This window comes from Pterocles gutturalis, unplaced genomic scaffold, assembly GCF_000699245.1.
Source record: "Pterocles gutturalis isolate BGI_N339 unplaced genomic scaffold, ASM69924v1 scaffold21174, whole genome shotgun sequence".
NCBI classification, from domain to species: Eukaryota; Metazoa; Chordata; class Aves; order Pterocliformes; family Pteroclidae; genus Pterocles; species Pterocles gutturalis.
The window spans coordinates 9,428-32,930 of NW_010133748.1; the positions used below are offsets into that span (position 1 = coordinate 9,428).

A 23,503-nucleotide genomic window follows, 5' to 3' on the forward strand; every position below is an offset into this window, starting at 1 on the left:
TGTGAATGCAAAAGAGCAGCTTTTATTGCAGCTGCTTGAGGACTGCCTTCCAAAATAGAAGCGTTCATTGTATACCCTGAACTCCTGTGAGCAAGGACCACATCACGGGTCTGAACTGACACCATGGTTAGTGCTCACTGAATAGCCAGCCCCAAATAAAAAGTCAGTCGTCGTTCACACCAAAAACTCCCTCGAGCTACCAAGGAGCGGTAGTACCACTGAACTGCAGGTATCAAGATGTGCTGCAATGCTAAAAGGCAGAGCCACACAGCAAAGCCTAACACACTTCTATCCTTTGTTGTCCAAACTCTTTTTTAATAAAGACACCAACCATTAAGATGTGGGAAAGGTTACAGATTGATCTGCCTTCTTTGAATGGAAACTCTGTGGCTGCACCCTCATAATATCCCAGTGTGTTGCGCGGTGCCTCGCTCAAGCTCTGCAGTCACACTTCATAAAAAATCTTCATAGACTGTCTCCTGGCAATGTCACTGCGCTTCCCGTAATACAAACACTTTAAAAATGCCTCTAAGGCTTTTCCTTCCCTCCGGCTCTCACCCCCCATAAGAAAGTCTCTTGATTTAAAGGAGAATAGTACTTCTCAAGTACAGACCCGTCACTTGTTAATTCAAGTTCATTGATTGGCTTTAAAGTCATTTCTTCCGCTTCTGCTTTATATCTTTGGTCTTCTTAAATTTCTTCAGTTGCTTGGGTCCTCTTGCTGTTTCTAATTTTCTCTTCTTCTCACTGGGAAACAGGAACAAAATATCTGTTAAAAACACACTGGACTCCCATCCAGCTGGGAAATTGTTGTTGTAAAAGGGGGGAGAGGACCTACATGGAAATGTGGTTGGGAGAAAATACTTCCAATTTATTGGGCCATTTAAACTGGGGCTAGAGAAAGCACAAACAAGAGTATGACCTAGATTTTCTAGTGCCTTCAGATTCTCTAACCCAATTTGAATCGTATAAGATCTTGATTTTTAGCTCTTGTCATTGCTTTTCAAGACTTTATGTGTCCTAGAGGTAATTCATACAGGGCACATCTGGAATTTAAAGTACGCAGAAAAAATATTACCACTGACGGTTTTAAGTATACAGTTTTGTTCCTGCACTAGATTCCAACTAGAGCAAACATGACAGAGCTCCAATCCTTATAAGCACTGACAAGACTCTCTCATTCCTCTAAGGCTTCTGGAAACTCACAGCTTCCGGCATTCATGAAAAAAACCATGAATATACAAAGGGTGGAATAGAGATCACATAATTACTTCAGCTGTCAGGCACCCCAGGAAGGGGAAACAAGCACACAGGCAAGTCTCAGCTATAAATCCCCAAGGAAAAGATGAGGAAAGACTCCATGCTGGGCAAGGTAAAAGAAAGAAAATGGATGAAAAGAAAGGAATTGCAGAAACACAGACTCCAGCTCTAATTTGAAAGAAGAATTCTTCCCTGAATCTGCATTTTCTCCAGTGGGAATACCGTAGGCTCCCACCCAGTGTTCGCTCCCAAAGCAAATGGGACAGTTAGGTGGAGTGAGTTCTTTCTTTCAAGACTTAACCATGTCAAGAGAAAAAAGTTACCATAAGCAACTAAGTTATATTAAGACAGGACTATACTCCTGAGCAACACAGAATTCACAGCAGCCGTCTCACCATTAGAGCAACCACTGAGGACCCAGTAGGGCTCTCGGGTGCTCACACCCCGATTTCTCCAGGAAAACTGAGCATCTATCAAGGGTGCCAAGTTCATTTTATCTGCATTTAGCTCTTCAGCTTCACTCTTTTGAAAAATATGATAATAAAGCCAACAGCAAAGACCTCTGTGGAGCATTTCAACTTCCTTAACCTTTTCAAACTGACGATGGAAGCGTTCTGTCCTGCTTTGCTCAGCACCTCATTCCATTCTTCGTCGTCACCCCGGATAATGTACCTAAGTGAAAAAGGTAAAGGAAAATCCAAGTCAAATTGCTAGCACAAAATAAAAAAATAAGGTGGTTATATTGTCCAGCACACTCTACAAAGCGACTGGCGTCAGCACCCAACTAAATCAGAATCTGGAAATACACACACAGCTAGACTGGCAAAGGGATACAATAGCGTGTCACGACTCTGTCAGCAGACTCAGCTCAAAACAGGTCAATAGCAACCAACAATTGTCCCCATCCAAAGCTGGTCAGTGTCGAGTGAGCTTCTCTCAGGAGCCCCTATTGTAAACATCACAAAACTGCCTCTCATCAGGAAAGCAGAGTGCTGAGCAGAGTACATCTGTTACGAAAGCAAAACATAAGGCTGCAAAGGTTATACTTTCCATAGCAGTGGTGTGTACTGCTGCTTTGCCCACTACATTTCTTAAAAGATAGACCTTCAATCGCTGCAGCTTTCAGCCTGGCAACCACAATCAGATCTATAGTCACTATATAGAATTCCTTATAAAAGCTTGAGGGTTTTTTTTTCTTTTTCCCCCTCCAAAAGAGAGGAGAAGGATGGTTGTGGTGATAAAGGAAGAGGATGCAAAAAGCAATGGCTTATAATGGAAAGTTAGCTAAATTAGCAGCTGCTCGTAGACCAGCAGTAAGCTTGTCTGGTGCAGTTTTTCTACATCAGTCCCGGAAAAACTGAAGACCTGCAGCTTTCTTTTGAAAAGAGAAATGAAGACAACAATTGCTATTCAAATAAACTCATGTTCTGTGACCTTGTCTGGGTGTTCAAGTACCCTGGAAATTACATACAAATTTAACTAGGCAAAGCAGTCATGTAGCAACACTGAGTGGTTGCTCTCCATCTCAAGTTCTTAGAGATTTAGAATAGACAAGCAAGGCTGAATAATACCAGACAAAGCCTTTTCAAATCAAACAGCTCTGTCTCTTCTATTGGCTTTCTATAACCTGGACTGAAAAGTGTTCTAAATAGATTTTTGCCTCTCTCTCCTCATGAAGGAGAGCAGAAATCTACTTCTGGGTGAAAAAAAAAAAAAAAGGAACATGGTCCAAAATGAAAAACAGGTATGGAACACTATCAACACTAAAAAAATGGAATTAAAACTTTTTAAAAATTCTGGTTATATTGTTTTCATAATGTGACTGACTTGCAAGTCACTTCAAATCACATCCATTTTTGTCCTTCCTTCGAACAAGACAACCAAAGATTCAAAGAAGCTTTTAATTCCTTTCCTCAGATTTAACAGAGATTAATCTAGAGCCGTCACAGACAACTTTTCGGGGATGTCAGTAGAGTAAACAGGATTTATATGACAAAAGGTGGGAGGAGGAGAGAGAGAAGGGAGAGAATCAGCGGCATGTGTAACTCCTGTTGGTCCAGAAAAAGAGACATCTGCTGACACTTCAAGGAAACTGCTGGTTCAGCAACTCGGTATCCTACAAATTGTCCAGCTCCACAGCAGTTAAAAGGCATCTGTGCACACTGTAGTTGGTAACAGAAGCTCTGGTTGGTTTGGGTTTTTTTCCTGCTGGTTTGGTTTGGTTTTTTTTTGTTAAAGAAGAGAATATAAACATTAGCCAGGTACTATTTTCACTTGAGTTGCACATACAGCTAAGCTGGATAGCAGACAACAGGACACACACAGAATCACAGAATCACAGAATCACAGAATGTTAGAGATTGGAAGGGACCTCGAAAGATCATCTAGTCCAATCCCCCTGCCGGAGCAGGAACACCCAGATCAGATCACACAGGAACGCATCCAGGCAGGCTTTGAATGTCTCCAGAGAAGGAGACTCAGGGTACTGAGTCCTTCAGGGGTACTGCAGTCTGGGGACACAATTGATGAGTTGGGGTATATTTTTGTTTGTTTGTTTTAAACTACACAATCCTTTCCCACCTCAGTACCTCTCGTTAAAGATAAGGAAGAATACAAGCTACATGCAGCTCATAAATGGAGTAGTTCAGTCATCTCTGAGCCAGGAAGGCAATTCAGAAGAGTTTCCATCAAAACACAAGATCAAAAAAAAAGATAGCCAGGTCACAAAAGGTTTCCTCAGCTCTTTTGACATATTGGCTTGAGAGAGGGACCCATCTTTAAAATGCTTGATTTACCAGAAAAATCAAAGTCAGGAGAAAGATAACTTCCCGTGGTTCTTCCTACTCTTTTTATCACAAACCTCTAAAGCTGCTCTAGGATTCCCAGAACCACAAAGTTTAACATTGGCAGGAACCACAGCACTACACACATAGCTTACATCTTTGCATCTGCTTGCTGTACTCAGACATGTTATCTGGGCGAATAGATCTCAGAAATTTTATGTAGTCATCACTGTGGTACTTGGTCATTTCTTCTGCATTTGCCTTGTGAGGACCTCGGTATCCTGCTTTGACAAAGCTAATGACTAGTTCTAGAAGCATGGGAAACTGTAAAATTAGAAGCAGTCCACAGCCAGGCAGCTTGCTTTATTACTCCATATATAACTTATACATGTATAATATACACACTGTACACAGCCAGGATCAAGACTGGCACGTAAATACATAGCAAGAGCTACTGCCATGAATAATTTACCATTTAAGTGACAAAAGAGAATGGAGGTAAAAGAAGAACGTGCTCAAGCTCATGCCTGAGGCACTGGGACAGAGCTGAGGATTGATCCAGCATTCCTGTTTGCGGTACATCTTCTGTTTGCAGTACTGTAACGACGAGCCAGCCCCAACTCTAACAACAATTCAGTTCTAAAGTCCCACAGGCAGGCAGATCTCACTGCTGATCAGCTGTGATCTGACAACTCACAGCCTTTTCCTTTCTGTTCAAAATACCAGCAGAAAAAAGGAACTCAGTCAAGTTCACACTTGGGAGTCTGACGCACTTCTCGGGCAATGAATTTGTGTACTGAGGTAAACAGGTGAATGGCCTTGAACAGAAGTTGTTACTGAATTTAGTTCACAGGGGAAAGAACGAAACAAAGCAGCTGGTAACAGAGCCAATGAAGACCCAAAGTTTCCATTAGTGCAGCAGCATATGCTGATCTTACCTGGCCACTGCTGGAAATGCCCACTGCTATTTCTCGTTTATTGAGGTCTGAGATTATAATACTGCAACTACAGCCTTGTGCACAAGTCTCAGCAAGATGCACGAGTGACCCGGCATTCAAACAGGTATCAGAGGAAAACCGGACTTGAGACTCATACAGATAAATTCTTACTGTGTAAGGTCCATTCCCTTCAGCTTCTCCACTTCTTGCTTGTGTTTTGCTTGGAATTCCTTTGCAGCTTCTTCCTACAACAGGACCACACACCAAATGCATTAAGTTCTAAGGGCAACAGTGACCATGTGCTGCAAGGAAAATGCCTTCCCACTAAAAGAGAGGTACATCCCCTGAAACAAATACCAGATGATCCTGAAAAGCTTATCTCTTTTTTATAATTGTATTTTTTTATGTTATTTGTAAGCATATGCTTGTAATATATAACTCCAAGATCATCTTAGTAGGCTCTGCAAGAAATCTCTATTGCAGATTAACAAAGCATGACTACAAGCATGTTAACGCAAAGCTGTCAGGTTTTAACTGCCATAAAGTGACAGACATGATGTGGAATTCTTCCCATCCAAGAAAATTTAGATTACAAGGCTTCTACACTCAAGGGAACTCCGTGAAGTGTTTACATATGTATCAAGAAGAAAGCTCGTAATTACCAAATCGTCATTTAAAGATTTCAGTGTTGGCTCCATGACAATATCCTTTGTTGCCACCATCTGCTCCTCCACAGCTTTTTCCTGGACTGTGTTGAACAACTGAAAACGAAGTAAGCCAACACATGTAAGACTTGCCGAGGTTTCTTCTAGGTTATTGCTTTAAAATAAATAGGAAATGCTGTCTGTCCCCATAAACTCTTCTAACCTTGCCAACGCTATCAGGCAGTTGTTTATTTCTGATGCATGCATTCCATCATACTGAAATTAAAAGCTCCAGGCTGCTTCCTGAAGGCAGAATTACATACAGCTCTCATGAAAAGTATAAAACTAAAATCAGCCAGTATTCAATGTCACTCACATAAATGTAAAGAACTCATAGCTGACAACAAACTTTCTTAATCCAGCAGTATTTGATTCACATTTACAGCCAAAAGCTGCATTTTTTTTGGTATGTTGTTTTCTTCAAGATAAGGGTGTTATGCTGAGCAAATCACCTCTCCCGTGAACAACCTATGCCAGACTGCAGAAGCTTTGGTGCCGTATCCTGAACCTTGAGAACTGGTGGCCCCCGGCTGAGCAAGCAATTGCAAGCAGTTGGCAAGTGTCCCGTCTGTCTTGCCATTTGATAACTGATCACATTACTCACTTTGTCACAGATATTAGAGAGAAAGAAAACCAGAACCGAAACTTTCCAATTACTTGACTGGACTTCATGTCTACCTCTAAATTACATTGGAAAAGTTTTTTTTTCAAGAAAAGTTGAGATGCCACCCATGCAGTAAACAATCATAAACAAACGGCTCAGGCTTAGCTGGCAAGATGGGTTCTACGCTCAGCATTTTGGTCAGGACATTTCAATATTTAAAAACATAACACAAGCACTCTTATTTGGGAAAACACTATATAATGCCATTAATACCTGCTTTTTCCACTGGGATTTTCCCATCTTAGAAAGCAGTTTACAATCAATTACTGGGGACATGTTAAAGATACACAGTTCTGATTCAGCTTTCTGTTAGTGCCAGGCTCAGTATTGGAATCACACTTTGGTCCAACACAACTAAGTCAAGGCTTGTTGTGATGCTATTACCTGGACAACTTTGCGGATGATTCTGTTGAAGAGGCCCATCAACTGACTGCTGGGCAGTTCTAACTCCTTTTCCAGTTGGTCCAGAGATTTATGCTGCAGGCCAAGCCCCAGAAAAAGGGCCTGAGGAAATAACACATATTTCAGTTATAGACGCTTTTAGAGCAAATACAAATATATAAAACCCTCTACCCTCCCTACATTTTTAGGTTTTTAAGCCACAGTTCACACCATGTTATAAATGTGTGGAGTACTTCACTGAACACACAACAGAATATCATCCCTACAAATTTTATCCAAAGCAAATGCTAAAGGTGGAAGAACACTACAAGCAGGAGAAATCATGAAGAGGACTACAAAAGAAGCAACTCACTGAATTCTTTAAAAGATTACATGAAACAGGAAACTATTCCAAATATATATACAAAGAGAAGTGAAGCATGGCTTGTTCTGACAGTAATACATACCGACTGTGCAGCAGAGAGAGAGATATCACCCATCTGGTTGAGAAAAAACATCCTGGCAATGGTAGGTACCATATCCATGATGAGGTGATAGTCCACCATGTTGCGAGAGTACATCTCCAATCTCTTCAGGTCATATGGGATGAAAACTGATTCTAATTCTGCACGGCTGATGGCTGATGGGTACAATAAAAAGACAATGTCAAGAGTGTTCTTCATAGCTTCTTAAGAACCACGGTTTGCCTAGTCTAACTATCTTACACTGGTTTTGCTGTTGAAGAGCTTTGTTCCCTTGTAGCAGCAACCGAATCTCTTTCAACAAGACAGATATTAAAACCCCACAAGACACAGATTTCCAGGTACTCTCAAGAGGACTCCCCTCTGGCAGACATACTGAGAAAGCAGCAATTTGCTTTTAAGCTAGAAGTGACTGGTAGAACTGTCTTGTCTGGCCTCTTTTTTTATACTGCCCGAGTGTTTCCCCCCAGCAAGTGCTGGACTGAGCCCAATAACATGCAGCTGAACTAAAGCCTCTCTCTTAGAAAGACATCATGTGCCCATTTCCAAATTTCTAACGACATAATTCTTCCTAGGATCCTAAGCAAGCTGCTCTGCCTAACTGACCCTTGATATTCAAGGCTCCGCTTTTAATTCCATACTGGATTTGGCAGCTGTCAGTATCCATCCATGTTTTGTCATGCATTCAGAACTGTTACAAGTCAGGGGCTCTCTAATTTTGGGTTGCTTAAATCTTTAATCTAAAAAGCAGAGGGAAAAAAACATAACCAAACAAAAAAACCCCACCACTACCTGTTTTCAGTGGCAGAAAATGTCCTCTTAGTTTTTACTTAGAAATACAAGCATTTTTCTGGATAATAGGAACAAAACTCAGCAACCAACCGAGAGCAATTCATGGCACTTCACAAGACATCGTTATAACGCTTATATTTGAGAACTCTGATAGACATATATGTAGACTTTAAACTGCAATCTAAACGAACATTGTGAGCCAGAATACTCACGTGGTTGTGGCTGCTGTTTGATATTTTTGTTCTGTAGAATATTCAATGCCAACGAGGGAGAAAATGTGCTGAACTGGTATGAAAGCAGAGAAAGGAACCGCCTCCTAAAATCTACAGGACAAGATGAGAAAATGAATTACTCCTGTGGACCTCTAGAATAAATATGCCAGAAAATTCTTCTAGTGTTAGCAAAATCAAAGGTACCTTTCCAGAAGGCGGTAAGCCAAGACTCCTGTTCAGTGTCCTCTTCATTCAGCATCTTCAGCATGATGCACGAATGCTCACCGGTCAGGTCATTCTAATAAATAAGACACATTTCCTATCATCTCTGTGAACCTTTTGCACTGTATTCTCAACTGAAGAAGGCGAAGGTCTTCTAAATCATCAGCAACGATGCACGGATCAACTGCTACTGATCACCACTACCTAATGTAAAACCTATGAACTTCCTAGAATTTGGTAAATCCCAGTGCTGAGGGATTTTGGCTTCTTGAGGTAACCAGCTGTCATGAGTATTGCAAATTCCAGGTACAGCTCAAGAGCCAGAAAAACAAAATAAAAATGCAGTGACACAGGACAAACAACTTATTCTCCCCAAACTACTCTAACTGCTAGTGCTATTTTTTGTAAACATCTAGAAAAGAAGAGCAGTTCAAGGGCCACTTGCATATTTTAGTAATAACCCACTAATAACCCTCAACAGCTGCACCTTTGCTCTGATTTTTTAAGTGCAAACTATTTAGAAGACCACATTCACAACCCTAAAATTTTACTCCTTTAGTTAACTATAGGCCCAAAAACCAAAACCGAACATAAAACAAACCCCAAATGTAGCTTTGGAAAACTTTCCTGCCCAAATCACATCTCACAGAAGCTAATGGAAAGATGCCCAATGATTTCAATAGGGCTGGACTTCACCCAGCAGCAGTATGCTACTTACTGGTGTCTGCCTTAGATACACTGGCACAAATCCAGCACGTTTCCAAAACCTGGGGAAAGGGAAAAGAGAAAACACGCTGAGAATTATGGAGCTGTTGATTCTACAATGATAATTGTGGTTAAATGCAATCTATCTACTGTACAAGAGCAACCATTGAAAAGCAAGAAGTCTGTAAGACAGCCCACCAGCTAGTGAAAATGAACACTGACAGAGAGCAGTGACAGCAATCGAGCTGACTGAGGTTCTAACTTAGAGGAGTGAAAAATGATGAATGCAATATCAAAAAATTAACTTTAAAAGACTGACAGACATGATACAAGAGTTATTGTATTTGACATGTTTCCAGGGCCTCTTTCGAAAACAGACAGACAGGTTTCAACCAATAATATCACAGACTCATATGGGATACCCTGGGGAGGGGCTGGGGATTTACAGTTTACTTCTAAGACTCTGCTCTTCTTCAATGAATGATGATTTTCCCTGGTAACTTCCAGGTTTCAAATAATTAGACCAGAAAGAATCCCAGACTGATCAGCAAAATCCTGCTGACATCCCTTTCCATCCTCCTGTTCCTTCTTGCATCTTCGTTGTGAACTGATCCTACAATTCATTTTGCCCAGGAAAAGGAGGATGAGTATAAAAAGACCTGCTGAGACCAAACATATGGCATCCCAGACAAAAGAAAGGAGCCGGGCCCCAGAGCAACTGTCACTGGCAACCTACCTCCACAGGCCATGGGACGACTACTCATCAGCTGCACAGGATGTTGCAAATTAAAATACATATGCACCCCTCCTCTCCCACTATTCATCCTTCTTTTATCTATCCTACCAGAGCTAACAATCAAATAATTAAAAAAGTTGCAGAGAAACACTTTATTCTCCCCCTATGCCCCAAGAGAGACCATTCAAATAAAATATCTGAACCCTTTGCTCTATAATTTGCACAGATTAAGACTATTTCACAATAATCTTTCAGTTCTGATGCCCTCCTGCACAACTAAACAATTCACCATCACATTTTGGCATGAACTTTGCAGCATGCTTGCCATGGAACAAAACAGGCTACAGTCTGTGGTTCTGAAATGCCAAATCACACATAGCTATCTTAATATTGTTCTGACTGCATCATCACAAATCAGCCTCCACCGCTCTTAGGATCAGCCCTACTGTACATCAAGAACAGGTCTTACAGGAGAAGTGGGCTTGGACCTGTCCCAGCTTTAGAAACCAAGTGAAGCATGCAGAGATAAAGAGAATGTCCAAGGGCTAAAATATCTCCATCTATATCTACATACACTCTATTATTTATATATATCATGTTTATTTTAATGTATACAATTTATATAATTATATTTTTGCACTGGATGTTAAACAGCAAATAGAATAATGTCTTACTTGAGTAATCTTGGAGTTAGGCCATAAGACACCCCTAGATAGTCTAGGTTTTCAGCTTGTCTCTCGCTAAGTTTGAGAAGTAAAGGAGGCAAGTCTTTCCGAGGCGTTACAACCTCTTCTAACAAACTAACAGTCTGAAAGAGAAAGTGGAAATTGGTTAGTAGCAATCCTCACAGTAATCTGCAAATTAAATCTCTTATTCTGTATTAAAAAAAAGTATTTCCTCCTTACACAGAGAAATCATTATCGAGACTTACAGTGAAAAACAAACAGCACAACAGGAAACACAAGAAAGGCATTGAGCTCCATACCTCACTGCTTACAGTTGCAATTTCTTTTGGCTTTTGAATTGGTTTTTCTTCCAAACATGGGAATTTGCCTTCATAGTACATCTGCAGTAAAGCCAGAGCTCTGCTGCCATAGCCCATCTGTGAAGTAGGAACAACACACTATAAGCAAAAAGATGTGTCTAGTTTTTAAGAAAGGGCAACAATATTCTCCCCTTGCAAACCCATTAGCAATCATCAGCGCAGAGGTGACTCAGTCACTGCAAAAATGCATTTTCTTTGCCACACGGCAGCTCCTTAAGGACACTACAGAGCCGGGATGTCCAAAATCACAGTGAGAGCCCAGCTGGTAGTTCAAGACTGTACAATAATTCTTGGTGCTTAACTCTTGCACTCAGAAAATGCCAAACACCAGGGTGAACATTTGGTAATCTCACAATAAATATCACTGGATCTTGATTGTATACTGCTGCTTGGGATGCTGGCATGCTACAGTGCTCCCTAGTAATGACAGAAGCACTGGTTTGCTACCCACCCAGAGGAAAGCAATGTCCCCCAGCCCGCTGCCGCATCCAACCATTTCTGTGCATCTGACTTCACTCTGTTAGTACCACTGGCTGAGTTCCCAAAATCCTGAGTCCCCAAAATTCCCTTATGATGCTGAAAACTGGAGCAATTGAAACGTTTGCCCTGTTCTTGAGTTCTGCCTGTATGGCTATTCCCATGGTACCACTGCTGAGTATTCACAATAACTGGGTTCCAAAATACTTTACCCCCTGATAATCCGGATGAACTGCAATACGAACAACACGCCCACCAGAGAGGCCCCCGAAGTCCGGGTCCTGGAACTGCAAAAGCAAATTTAAGAACACAAATGGGTACTCTGGAAATAAAAATGCAGTGCTGAAATATATATTGAGTGTGAGTACACAGCCAAATTATTTACCTGCTCTGAAATGGTCCAGGGAATGAGATCACCAGAAGCTTTCTTTCCCCTAGAAAGGCTGTTCATGATAGACTGGCGAGAGATCTCGCCCTCCATGCACACCTGCCAGAAAAGAGAAAAGACCATTAATGGAGGAAAAGTGTTTTCTCCTACGGTCACCCCACTACACCAGAATCAGGATTTATACTCTGTTGCTGAGTCCATTATGCAGTATTGACATTTCATGTGATCCCTGCTCTGCAACATGATGAGCAGACATGTATGTGCCAACAAACAGGCTCTGCCCCTTAAAGCCCTGTCTCAAAAAGCACACCAGCGGGCAGGACAGGGACATCTGATGCACTTGGAGTTACACTACGGTGCAACAGAAGTGTAAAGAGATTAAAGCATAGACAGTGCTCTACACATTTTCTGTACTCCATCAACAGCAACCATAAAAGCTTGTCCCACCAATATTTCTCTTTAAGTGTCATATTTTTCATGTAAATGGGTCTTCTTCTTTTTAGAAACAGTAGATTTAACTAGCTGCATTGAACACAGATAACTAAGAATCTGTGTTCTTAAGGAAGGAAAGAAGCATACAATCAGACACCCAACAGTAAAGGGCTGAAATATTTCAATATCTCTAAGTATGTACATCTCATGAGTTTGTATTTTTGCAGCTATACTGCAAATAAAAGGAATGCTGGAAAAACAGGATGAGCAGAGTGAACCAGTGAACCAGCTCCCCTCACAGGAAGCTGACATGGGAGGACAAAGTCATGTCTTGAACCAGTAGTTCAGCTCCTCGGACAGCTTCTCAGCAAACAAATGGAGACAGGAGGTCGATGTGAAAGGATCAGCATCACAATGTACTTATATAGCCATTAGTGTTAACGAAAGAAAGTGAGGGGGGAAAAATGGCCTTAATACATCGTTGTATCACACGTACAAAAACACAGCCCTAAGCTATCATCTACTCCTAGAGAGTACACTGCCGTCACAGTACACAGAGCACACTCACAGCAGTGCACTGCTTCATTGTCAAACAGCTTGCTTCAGGTGCTCTCCTACCTGAACAACAGCAAGTACTTCTGGTAACGAATTCTGTGTGGGTGGAACAGGTGGCAAAAGGCAAAAAAGATGATGGGCAGGTGCATCAGATAGCATCTGGAGGTCATTGGGTGAGTTCTGGCCATATCAGACATAAAAATAAAGACATATTAGGAAGAATCATTCCATGAGAAGAGCTTCAAAGTCCAGTGTAATGTTAGTAGCTGACTTCTAAACAATTCTCCATTTTCTGAATTCAGGGCTTTTATGAAACTTTGAATTAGTACAATGCTGATGGATGAAGAAGGTCACAGGCCAGTTCATGGCTGTTATACTACCAGACAGCATCTGTTTTTCTCAAGTGAATCCTTTTGCTCTAATATGTATGGAACTGAACTTTCTATTGTTATATAGCTACTTACGTCTTCATCTAACAAACCTTAAATATATTTCTTTTTTTAAGTGTCAGATTTTAGTACTCAGTACTTCAGTACTTGCGGACTTCACCACTCACATTTACTAGTCACCTATGGTTTTGAAACGTTGAGCTGAATTATTACTCTTTTCAGCAGTACAATAGTACTACTCTTTTGGTTAATTTGAGGCTACTAGAACACAGTAAAGAGAACTGCAAAAGAGGTTCATCACTGATATTATGCTGACAAGCTTGTAGGCTCATCTAGAATTTAGTCTCCAGAATGTATCAAGACAAAAATATTCCAGATCTCTGTAAATCCACAGTATGCAGCCAGGGCTGAGATCTCAGAGAAAGGAGAATACAGACGTGTATACAACAAGAAGCAACTGAAGCTGCTCAGAAACCTCAACTAGGCCAATTCAATCAGACTGTCCTAACAAGTATTGCTCCCTCCACAAAATTCCCAGCTGAAGTTTTGACAGAAGTAGCACCAGCTTTACCTTGTAGTGTGAAGCCACATAGAGGGCCATCAGCCTCTGCAGAAAAACTTCTGATGCTCTGTGGTAACAAAAAAGCGTGTCTCTATTTACATAGTATCTAAAGAAAGGGGTTAAGGAAACAACCTCCTTGGAAACAAGGAAGAAAGCTCCTTGCTGATTTAGCAGAAATATTTTTCAATACAGCCTAGGGCTACATGCTGGCTTGTGCTCATAAGACTCTAAAGCTCCATCTACAAGAATGAATGACTTTGGGCAATGTCTGTAGCTTTCACACCCTTAATCTGCAAAGCTAAACCTTTTGTAACTCCAATAAAGATTTCCCTTCATTCAACTCTTCCTTAGGACTGTCTCTGTAACAAAACTGGAGTTTTGTAATGTCCTGATAACACACACCATCAGTCTTGTAGACTTTTGCCAAAAGCTCACGTGCTGAGGTTATCACGTTAGCTGCAGAGCCGACTACTAATCAGCTTGAAAAAACCTTCCTCACCTGAAAGCAGTATCTTTTGATCAAAGCACAACATTTGAGTAAGGATACAAGTCACAAGTTTCAGGCAGCGGGCAGCCAGAGATAATTCTGGTGATGTTGAGACAGTCCAAACACAGCAGATCATTTAGCCACTTTTCAACTGGGTCACCAGGGGCATATCTGATTGACTCATGGAGGGAGACTTCATGCAATGTACGTGCTGCAAACAGATTTCAGAGAAGAACATCTGGTCTCGGAAGTTATAGCTAGCAAAGAATCCAATAGGATCAGCGTCCTTTGAAGGGCTCCCAGGAGATTAGAAAATGATTACTCATCAGCTTTCATCTCTTAAAAGTCTTTCCATCTGAAAATCATGAGGGAAAAACAAAGGAGAGTTCCTTCATTTTCCCATACCACTACCTGCCTACAGAGTACTTGGACACATGGGAAACGCACGGCGCTTGCCAGTCAGCAGCACTGGAGACGGTGGTTATACACCACAGTCCAGAGCACAGCGGAGTACCTGAGGCGAGCTTAGCTGTAGCTGTAGATTTGTTCTCTGCTGTCATGGTGACTTGGGTTTGTGCACTCTGTTGACGGAGCTGCTGAATGAGCTTCAGAGAGAGTGATCGGCCAGTACCCTCATACCTGAAAAGCAGAAGATAAAAGTCTGAAGCAAATAACCAAACAGCAATCCTGAGCCATGGGGATGCTCCAGCACAGAACGAGGCTGCCATCCAGAGCTGTGTACGGCTCTCACACATCTGAGAGAATCGCTGCCTTTAGATGTCCTTGCACACACAGGACACGGAAGACTACCCTGTCGCTTAGTCTCACCATATGGGAAGGAAGATGTCATTCTTCCCCCTCTCCTAACAGACTGCAGAATCCTGTTTATATATTTGCTCCTTGTAGCAGAAGAGGTGCGAGTCAAACACTTCACGAATTCACAGTGGGACCACAGGAAAGCAGCAAGTTCAAGCCCTGACTCTTGGTTATTTTAAGGAGCAGTTCCACGACAGATCAAGAATTAGCATGATCTGATGTAATAGTGTGTAATAAAAAAAGTTCTGTAGGTAAGACACAGTCCACTGGCACTTGCACAACTGCTTTCTCAGGTAGGCAGCTGCCGCTCAAGCCTTACCCGTTGATTGTAGAAGCCATGAAAACAAGATAAGGGCCCAGCAGGTTTTTCACCAGGGGTAGAGGAATGGCAGCAGCTTCATCAATCACAACAAGTTCAGCCTGACCCAGTTTCACAGAATCAGCAGGGTGTATGTACTGCAAGGAAGGAGAGGACATCGTCATTGTCAACAACAGCTTGTCTGGGAACTAGGGAAATGTCACAGTGAGCAAAACTGGAGCACAGAAAAGCTGTTTGGTGTCCCTGTTCTCCAGGACCATCACGCCAGAAACTGAGACATGAAGACAAACATCTGGGAGAAGGTTCAAGTTACCCTAACAAGGACTGGGTCACATCTTGTTTTGCATATTTACACACAAATTAATCTGTAGAGATCATGAAAATAAAGGCTATCTAATCACTGGACACCTATGCTCTTCACTCACTGTTTCTTTCACTTTCCTTTGTTTTTGTTTCAAGAAGAAACAGAAATATTTACTGAAAGTCACTCACCAGAAAAAAGGGTCTGCCTTAAAGCAAAATCAATCAGGACAGTTACACATCACATAAAATGAACATGCTTAAAATCCAAACAACTACAGCATCAGTAAAGCCACCAGTTACGAACAAAAAGTCGAAAGGCAAGAGTGCAAAAGAACCTAGTTACCTGAATGGTCTGTCTGTGCTCCTTGAACACATTCACTCTGACAACAGCCTTGTTAAACTCAGGATTTAAAGACTGAACAATCTCATAGTCCAGGTGTTCCTGGAAGAAAATATTGTTAAACAGCATGAACAAGTCAAGATCTAAGAAAAATATTTTTTACCATTATCATCAAAATAAGGTCACTATGAGTACACTGTTATTCCAGATTCTAGTTAAAAACTCTCAGAGGCCTGAGAAAGGAGAAATTATTTACTTACGTTAGAAACCGTTTCACAAAGAAACTGATAAACAGACAAGGAAACATAACTGTACTACGATTCACTTTTGCAGAACCTTATTAGAAGGGGCAAAAGCTGGTAGCTAATATATGTGAACAAAAATCACAGATGAGATGCAAAACCCCTCCCAAACAGGAAAGCTGTGAAAGTATTGGAAGATAGTCTGCTCTCCTCACCTGATACTGCAGTGCATCAAAGCCTTTGAATATGAACTCAAAGAGAGTGTGAAGGTTATCAGGGCTTGGAGATGTGACAAAGATATTGGAGTAACTGCACAGAAAAATAAAACAAGACTTTAACTCTTTTTCTAGCAAATTTTACATAATATATATATACTAACTAGAATGTTTTCTCTATATGAGGGGTGGATTTTACCTAATAACCAAAACACAGCAGATTCCCCTAGACATTTATCTCACTTTTTAATGCACGATTATTTTGATTTTTACAGGTTGAGCTTTTCTTGTTATTACAAAATAGAAAAACTTGAATATCAGCATATGTAGCAATCAAAAGATGTAAGAAGAATAAAAAGGAGGGGTGCAGGACTGGAAATTATAAACATATTCAAATCCTGTCATCTTTTTGTTTGTTTGTTTTTAAACTCATGGATGCAAATAAAGCCAGGGAGCTGGAAGGATCACTCACCCAAAAGCTACTGCTCCAGCAATAGCCAGTCCCAAAGCAGCAGATTTACCACGTCCTCTGGCTGCTGTTAATGCCACAGTGCTCCGCAGAGTCTTCTCAGAAATGGCTTCAATGAATTTTAGAACTGCTTTTGCCTGATGATCAGAAAAAAAATAGAAAACAAAAATCACCTGTGTTTAAATTGCTCTCAGCATTAGACTTAGCACTGGTACATGCCTTCCCTTCTAGAACAGGGAGAAGGGAGAAAAAAACAAGATGGGAGAGCTGAACATTCAAACACAGACAAATAATGTGCAAGATGTGGTAATCTTGACCCACTGAGTTCTTGAAATTATTCAAGTCAAAACACAGATCAGCAATCAGTACAGCAATTCTAACTACTGCCTCCATGGCACTGACCACAGAGTATATTCAGCAAGGCAAGAAGAGGCACGCTGCTCTCAGAGGAGGAAGACAAACGTATCTGGGCAGTGAGAAGACCTCCTATAAAACAGCTCAGGCAGGGCACAGCTCTGGGAGCCACCAGGCTGAACTGCAGCTTCTCAGTGGACACCCCAAAAGAGGAAAAACAACTACAATGGGGCCTTCACTTGCACTAGTGATTCTCAACTTGGAGCAAAAAAAGTGTAAGGGAGGCAGGAAAAGGGGCACACTAAAACATGATACGGGTTGTATCCAGAACTAAACTGAACAGAAACTTCAGGTTAAGTTTCCTGCTTATTTCAAACCCGTAGAGCTCATAATATTTTTAAATGTAGACTTCTCCGGATCAGCTTCCTGTCTCCATTTCTAGTCCATCCACTTATTCTCAACTTCATAAAGAAATCACTAATACTGCCGTTGAGCTACCATGTCCAATCAATTTTTCAAGGAAATTCTCTAAGATCGCACCCCTCACTGTTCACACTCAGATTTGATGCAAGATGAGACATCAGTACCTAAGGTGACCTGTCAAGCACAGAGTATCTCAAATTTAAACACCGCACCAACCTGATCCAGGGTTTTACAGCCATCCACCAAAACTCCTACGGGCTGTGTATCCTGCAAGCTCTCCTTCAGTTCTTTCAGCTCCAAGTCCTGCGGCCGGAGGCTGTCTTCCTGTAAGCACAGGATTTACCATAACAGGATTAGTAAAGGACACTTCGGCACAATTATACCTTTGAGATGTCTTCTGATATCTTTTATCAGGCAGAGAAAGGTATCTGAAAGGGAATGTTATCACACGTTGAATATACTCCCTAGAAACAGAAAAATTGGAATCGATAGACAGATATTTAACACTTTGATTTTAATGCATCTTTAGGAGAATGGTTACACAAAGAGGTGGGTATCGTGGCTTCCCCAAGCGTGGAGGAAAAAAGGAAAGGATTTTTCAGTACATAGTAACTGGAGAATGGCATTGCTAGGAAGGAGACACCATGGGCAAATTTTCTGAAGAATTTAATTCATTCTTCAGTCTCCAGGCTATTCCAAAATGTTATGATCTTTGTTATACCTGTAATACAAGCTGTACGTATTGACACATAGGGAGGAAAAAACTACTGCAGCAATAGATCAGTTTTCAAACCAATATCAAGATTTTCAAAGCCAAAAAATAGTGTACGTATTGCCACGTAGGGGGGAAAAAAACTACTGCAGATCAGTTTTCAAAACAATATCAAGATTTTCAAAGCCAAAAAATAAACCTGAACACAAAAGCAAACAATTTTAAATAGGAACAAATTCTGATTTTCCTAATTGTCACTTAAAATTCCAAAGCCATCAGTCTATCTATCCAGCAGATAAGCATTTGGGCTGCTGCTGTCAATATTGTTATAATGCTAAACTTGTGCTGCTGTCAATATTGTTATAATGCTAAAGGGGATTTGGTTTGTTTTAGTTTTTTAAAGTCAGTGCTCTGTTAAAATGTTTTGCCAGCTCTGGCAGAACCTATGTTGGTATTTCTCAGGCCAAACAAAACAGTTCAAAAGCTTAAAGATTTCTATTTAAACTGGTTCCATTTTACTTCAGTTGACAATAAAACAGTTCAAAAGCTTAAAGATTTCTACTTAAAACTGGTTCCATTTTACTTCAGTTGACAACTGGAAGTGATAAAAGGACACATTTCTAACAGTGCAGGCTGTATGTCTGGCTTATAGTCAGTGAATGTTTCCTCAGATGTAGCATGCTTAACTCAGAAACCGAAACAACTACCACAGCTTCTAGCTATCAGGCATCTCCTGAGTTTGTAAAATGTTTATTTCCAAAGCGTTTTGCCACCCTCCAACCCTCAAAAGGTCTTTTTATCTGTCTCATCCCAACTGTTCATCAATTTGAAATCTCTCTATGCACTTCTGAAACAGCAACCACAGCAATTAAGCTCCACCTTGCCAGGCTAAACAGCAAGATAGCAAAACCAATAAACACAGGCAGGGACACAAAAAAAAAGCTATGACAGAAAAAAACCCAAGGAGGAAAAAAAAAAAGCTTCCCATGCTTCACCCATACCAGCTATAATTTTGGCAGAACATTCCACTTCCTGTCTGTAAGACCATTATTTGATATTAACCAGGGTGAAAGGAAAGCTTCCTCTTTTTAAAATCTGTAACACACCGTGGTAAACTCTGACCAATTTCTCCCAAAGAAAAGTGTCTGACGTTGCTTACTGACCTGTGACTGCGGTGGAACAGGTGTGATGTTTGCAACATGACTGGAGATTGGCAAGATATTCAGCTGATCATCAATCACGATGCAATTCTTGCACGAGGCCAGAGACAGAATAAACCTGAGCAATCAAGCAAAGACAACTCAGTAAAAACACTAGCAACAAAATTACATTTTGGTAGTTAATTTTATTAAACTCTTTTCTAATTCTAAACCCAGACATAGTATTTACAGCTACTTACAGCTGAGCTACAAATTCACACAGCTGGCAGTGTGCCTGTTATCATAAAAAAAAAAAAAGGGCTGTCTGCACAGAACAGGCATCCACTTACCAGGATGTCTCTAAAGAATACAAACTAAAGACAATCTACCAAGAGAGCTACAAAGTGACTTCCAGCATTTAAGTGGGAGGCAGCTGCATAACAGTGCAAGACATGAATCCACAGCAGTTAAGACAAATCCTGACCCCTAGAGACTGCAGTCAGCACTGGCTTATTCATCCTTCTAATTTCTGACATCACATAACTACCTCCATGCTAAAGAAACTCTGAAATTTTCCTATGGTTAGAGCTAGGGCTCACTCACTCAGACCTGCTCAGTCTATACAACAAAAGCAGAGAAAACACCTTTACAAGGCGCTTCTAAAACCACAGAGAACACTCCACCAAAACGTTGTATGTAATTCCTCCAACAACAAAATGTATTCACGTCCAGAACAGTAAATGAAAACTTCACTGAAGCAGCCAAGAACCCCTATTCCAATGCAAATCTATAGGATCCTTTCTTAATATGAACACACAGCGTTGTTCCATACGCTCTTTTTGGGCACATGGCCCAGATCCTTCACACTCTTAATAACTTACCTCTCATTAAACCGTCCTACCACATCCTGGTGTGCCTCTGTTCTGTATCGCGAGTGTACATCCTGAAAGAAAAAGAAAAAGTCACTCTGGAGAAGGAACAGCAGGAACAGCGATGTTTACAAGATTGTTACTCATGGGACAACCCAACTTCTTAACCACTCTTGTGGATTATAGTCTCTCCATCAACACCGCACGCCAGGCAGGATTCTGATATTCTGTTTGTTGTGAAACACACATATTTTCTAAATATTTGTTAAAAACTTGCTTTTCCCACCCAAACTTTTTGCAATGGTCTTAGTTATTCTTGCCTGACCTAAAGGTCAATTCTGCCAGGTACAGGACATTTCAAGCACATCACAGATGCAAAGAAAAAGTAACCTAGCACTTTAATTCGTCCAGGAAATAGCTTCTGCTCTAGGGGTAATTATACTCAGTCTGAATCCAGAAATCTCTAGAAATACCCAGTAATTGTGAAGCTGATCTCACTTTCCAAAAGGTCACAAAACACTCAAAGGGCCTATTTTTTACTTAACTTCCTGTTACATGGGCAGATAGCATAAATACTTTCCAAAACTATTGGGAAACAAAAGAACACAGTTATATTTGTGAATGACAGGTGTTTCCTCCTTGTAACCTAGCAGCATTTCAAGACAGAGAGGTTGGCAGAACTGCCTAAGCATAAGACATTCAGTTATAGATGAATGAAGGAGCAGGAAAGATGATGGAAGGAAGACCACAGCCCATAACAAAAGCAAAACTTAGCATCACCATGACATACCTGCTTATGTAAAACAGACACATTACATCGAACATACCATAGTCATTGTATAGAGCTGCTTCAGTGAGTTCATAGTTCTCAGGAGAATCACCACAATTCCACCACCTTCTACTGTTTCAACAGTTCTAGCCAGCAGGTTTGGAGTCAAGGCTTCAAAATCCTAGGAAATAAATAAAATTTCAAATTTGCCTAGAGTTCGCCAGTGCAACCAGCACCTACAAAAAGGAACAGAAAATCTGAAAACATTATTTCACAAAGTTTAATTCACACTTAATATTTGCATTAACCAAGATCTCATTAAAATTCTACCAACATGGCCATCTAACCCTCATAAAACTTGTAAATATACATAAGACCTTCAGAACCAAAATAACAGAAGCAACAAGTCCTCCTCCTGCAGCACTTAAACTGAAAGCAATGGATACTAGTGCAATGCTGGTTTTAAATCAAAAATTTAACTCCTTACCTGAAGTACACACATGCCGAAAGTGTTACCAAGAATCTTGTGAGTTTCATTGTAATAGCAGTAGCGAATGTTTGTGGCTGCTATAAATAACTCAAAAGGATCATCATCCTTTATGTTTAAAGTTCCACTTTTAATCTTCTTCTGCAGTTGTCTCATCCTCTTCTTCCGGTGGCTGGAGAAAAAAATTATACAGAAGTTTTATTGGAAGAAGTTTTGAGAAAACTACATTCAGGCCTACGTTCAAGTCGAACTGGAAGTCAGAGCTCAGCCTCCAAGGAAAAAACATCTTGGAACACACTTGCTGGTTTCACAATATGTTCCCATATGGTGTGTTCAGCCCAAAGTGGTGGACATCACACAGAACCACCTGGAAGTACCTAGAAATGATGTCAACTGTTTTACACAAGCCAAATTTTAGTTCTGGAAGACCAAACTTCCTGTAGCTCCTGCAAGAACTAATCTTGTTTCTCCTTACAACTGAATCACACAACTTACACTCAGCAGACCACCCACAGAGCTTTTGCTTCACACAGAGCAGCGACCACAGCACGAGACACAAGAGGCATCTTACCTGCTAAAGCCCAGCTCCTTCTTATAACACCATAGGACAGAGGGTCTGGCCTTCACAGTTGCTTTAGACAACATGTGATGAAGTATAACCACCTGCCAAAACACAGACACATTTGTGAAAAACTGTCCTCACAAGCTAACATAGAAGAGCGAAATATTTTTCTATACTTGATTTTACAGATAAACTTTCTACTATGCAAAACAGAAGGATCCGCTGACATACTGTGAAGGTTACGCTCCTTTTTACACAGACCTGTGTGTCTGTGCCTTCTCCAGAGCTGCAGAACATTGAAGACACCTAATTAAGACACCTAACTACACCTATCTTTTCCGTTGCACTCTTCTCTGGCAGAACTGCTAACGACTGCACAAACTGAAAGCAATTATTCCAGGCTAAATACAGTTCCCGTTATCTGTCTCCAAGTATAGATTTCGCACAATGTAGTTCAGACTTCTTCTACAACTTAACGATTCATTTCATTCAGAATTTTCATCCCCTAGTGGGTCTGGCAGCCCAGCCCACTGCCACGGAGCCTGCACACGCAGTAAGTATAACTGGAGTTCAACTCATCAATGAAAACACCGAACACAACCAGACTCAGGATACGCCCCACCGCTCCATTAACAAATTAATGCCAGCCTTTGTGTTGCCATCTGATCGACTCATTATTTTTCCAAGTTTTTTTTTTATAACTCGTTTATTTTGCTTCCCCAGGAACTGCAGCTAACTGAATTGACTTTATCCTAAACCGTCATGGGTTTGCTGTGTTGTTCTCCTTTCCACACGAAAAACACAACTCTGGAGTTTCTGAAGAGGGGTTATTTTCCTCCACACAGTGTTCCCAGCCAGGTCCAGGCCAGGTTCTGGTGCGGTGACACCCGCAAGGTGACTCGGAACATAAAGCACATCTCGAGAGCTTTCTGACTTCCAGGTGGAACCAGAACCGAGAGAGGAAAAAAGCTCCTGGAAGTCAGAAAATTGAAACCACTCCGGTTTGCCCGCGCTCCCTTTTATTTCATGTCTGTGAGACTCTCCAGCAGGAGATGGTTAAACCTCCTCAGCCCTTCATAACTCCTTCGCGCCTCTGCCCCGCGGGGGTTACCTCTCGCCCAGGCTCTGCCCTGTTCCGGGCGGGTTTTCACAGTTCACTGAGGAAAATGTCGGTGCCGGGGGGTTACAGGTGACGACTGCCCCCGGGAGAGGGTTTACCTGGTCCTTCCCGCGGTCGCCGACCACCACGAAGAGGGCCCGCTGCCGCTCC

The 23,503-nt window shown here is 41.2% G+C and overlaps 1 protein-coding gene across 1 annotated transcript; it reads right to left on the reverse strand.

Moving 5' to 3' along the window:
- Positions 1–293: 293 nt before the first annotated feature.
- Positions 294–23,497, reverse strand: NAT10 (N-acetyltransferase 10 (GCN5-related)). The gene is made up of 28 exons (XM_010081359.1): positions 23,452–23,497; positions 22,243–22,334; positions 21,672–21,843; positions 21,243–21,365; positions 20,428–20,489; positions 19,571–19,685; positions 17,912–18,019; positions 16,922–17,055; positions 16,450–16,543; positions 15,996–16,094; positions 15,350–15,486; positions 14,729–14,853; positions 14,275–14,425; positions 13,737–13,833; positions 12,840–12,956; positions 11,787–11,888; positions 11,614–11,688; positions 10,865–10,981; positions 10,554–10,687; positions 9,157–9,205; positions 8,421–8,514; positions 8,217–8,327; positions 7,198–7,370; positions 6,734–6,853; positions 5,644–5,742; positions 5,153–5,226; positions 1,849–1,932; positions 294–747 (listed from the first exon to the last, which is right to left on the reverse strand). The coding sequence occupies exons 2-28, from the start codon at positions 22,314–22,316 to the stop codon at positions 654–656; spliced, it is 2,934 nt and encodes a 977-aa protein (XP_010079661.1). The 5' UTR covers positions 22,317–22,334; positions 23,452–23,497; the 3' UTR covers positions 294–653.
- Between the last annotated feature and the right edge of the window lie 6 nt (positions 23,498–23,503).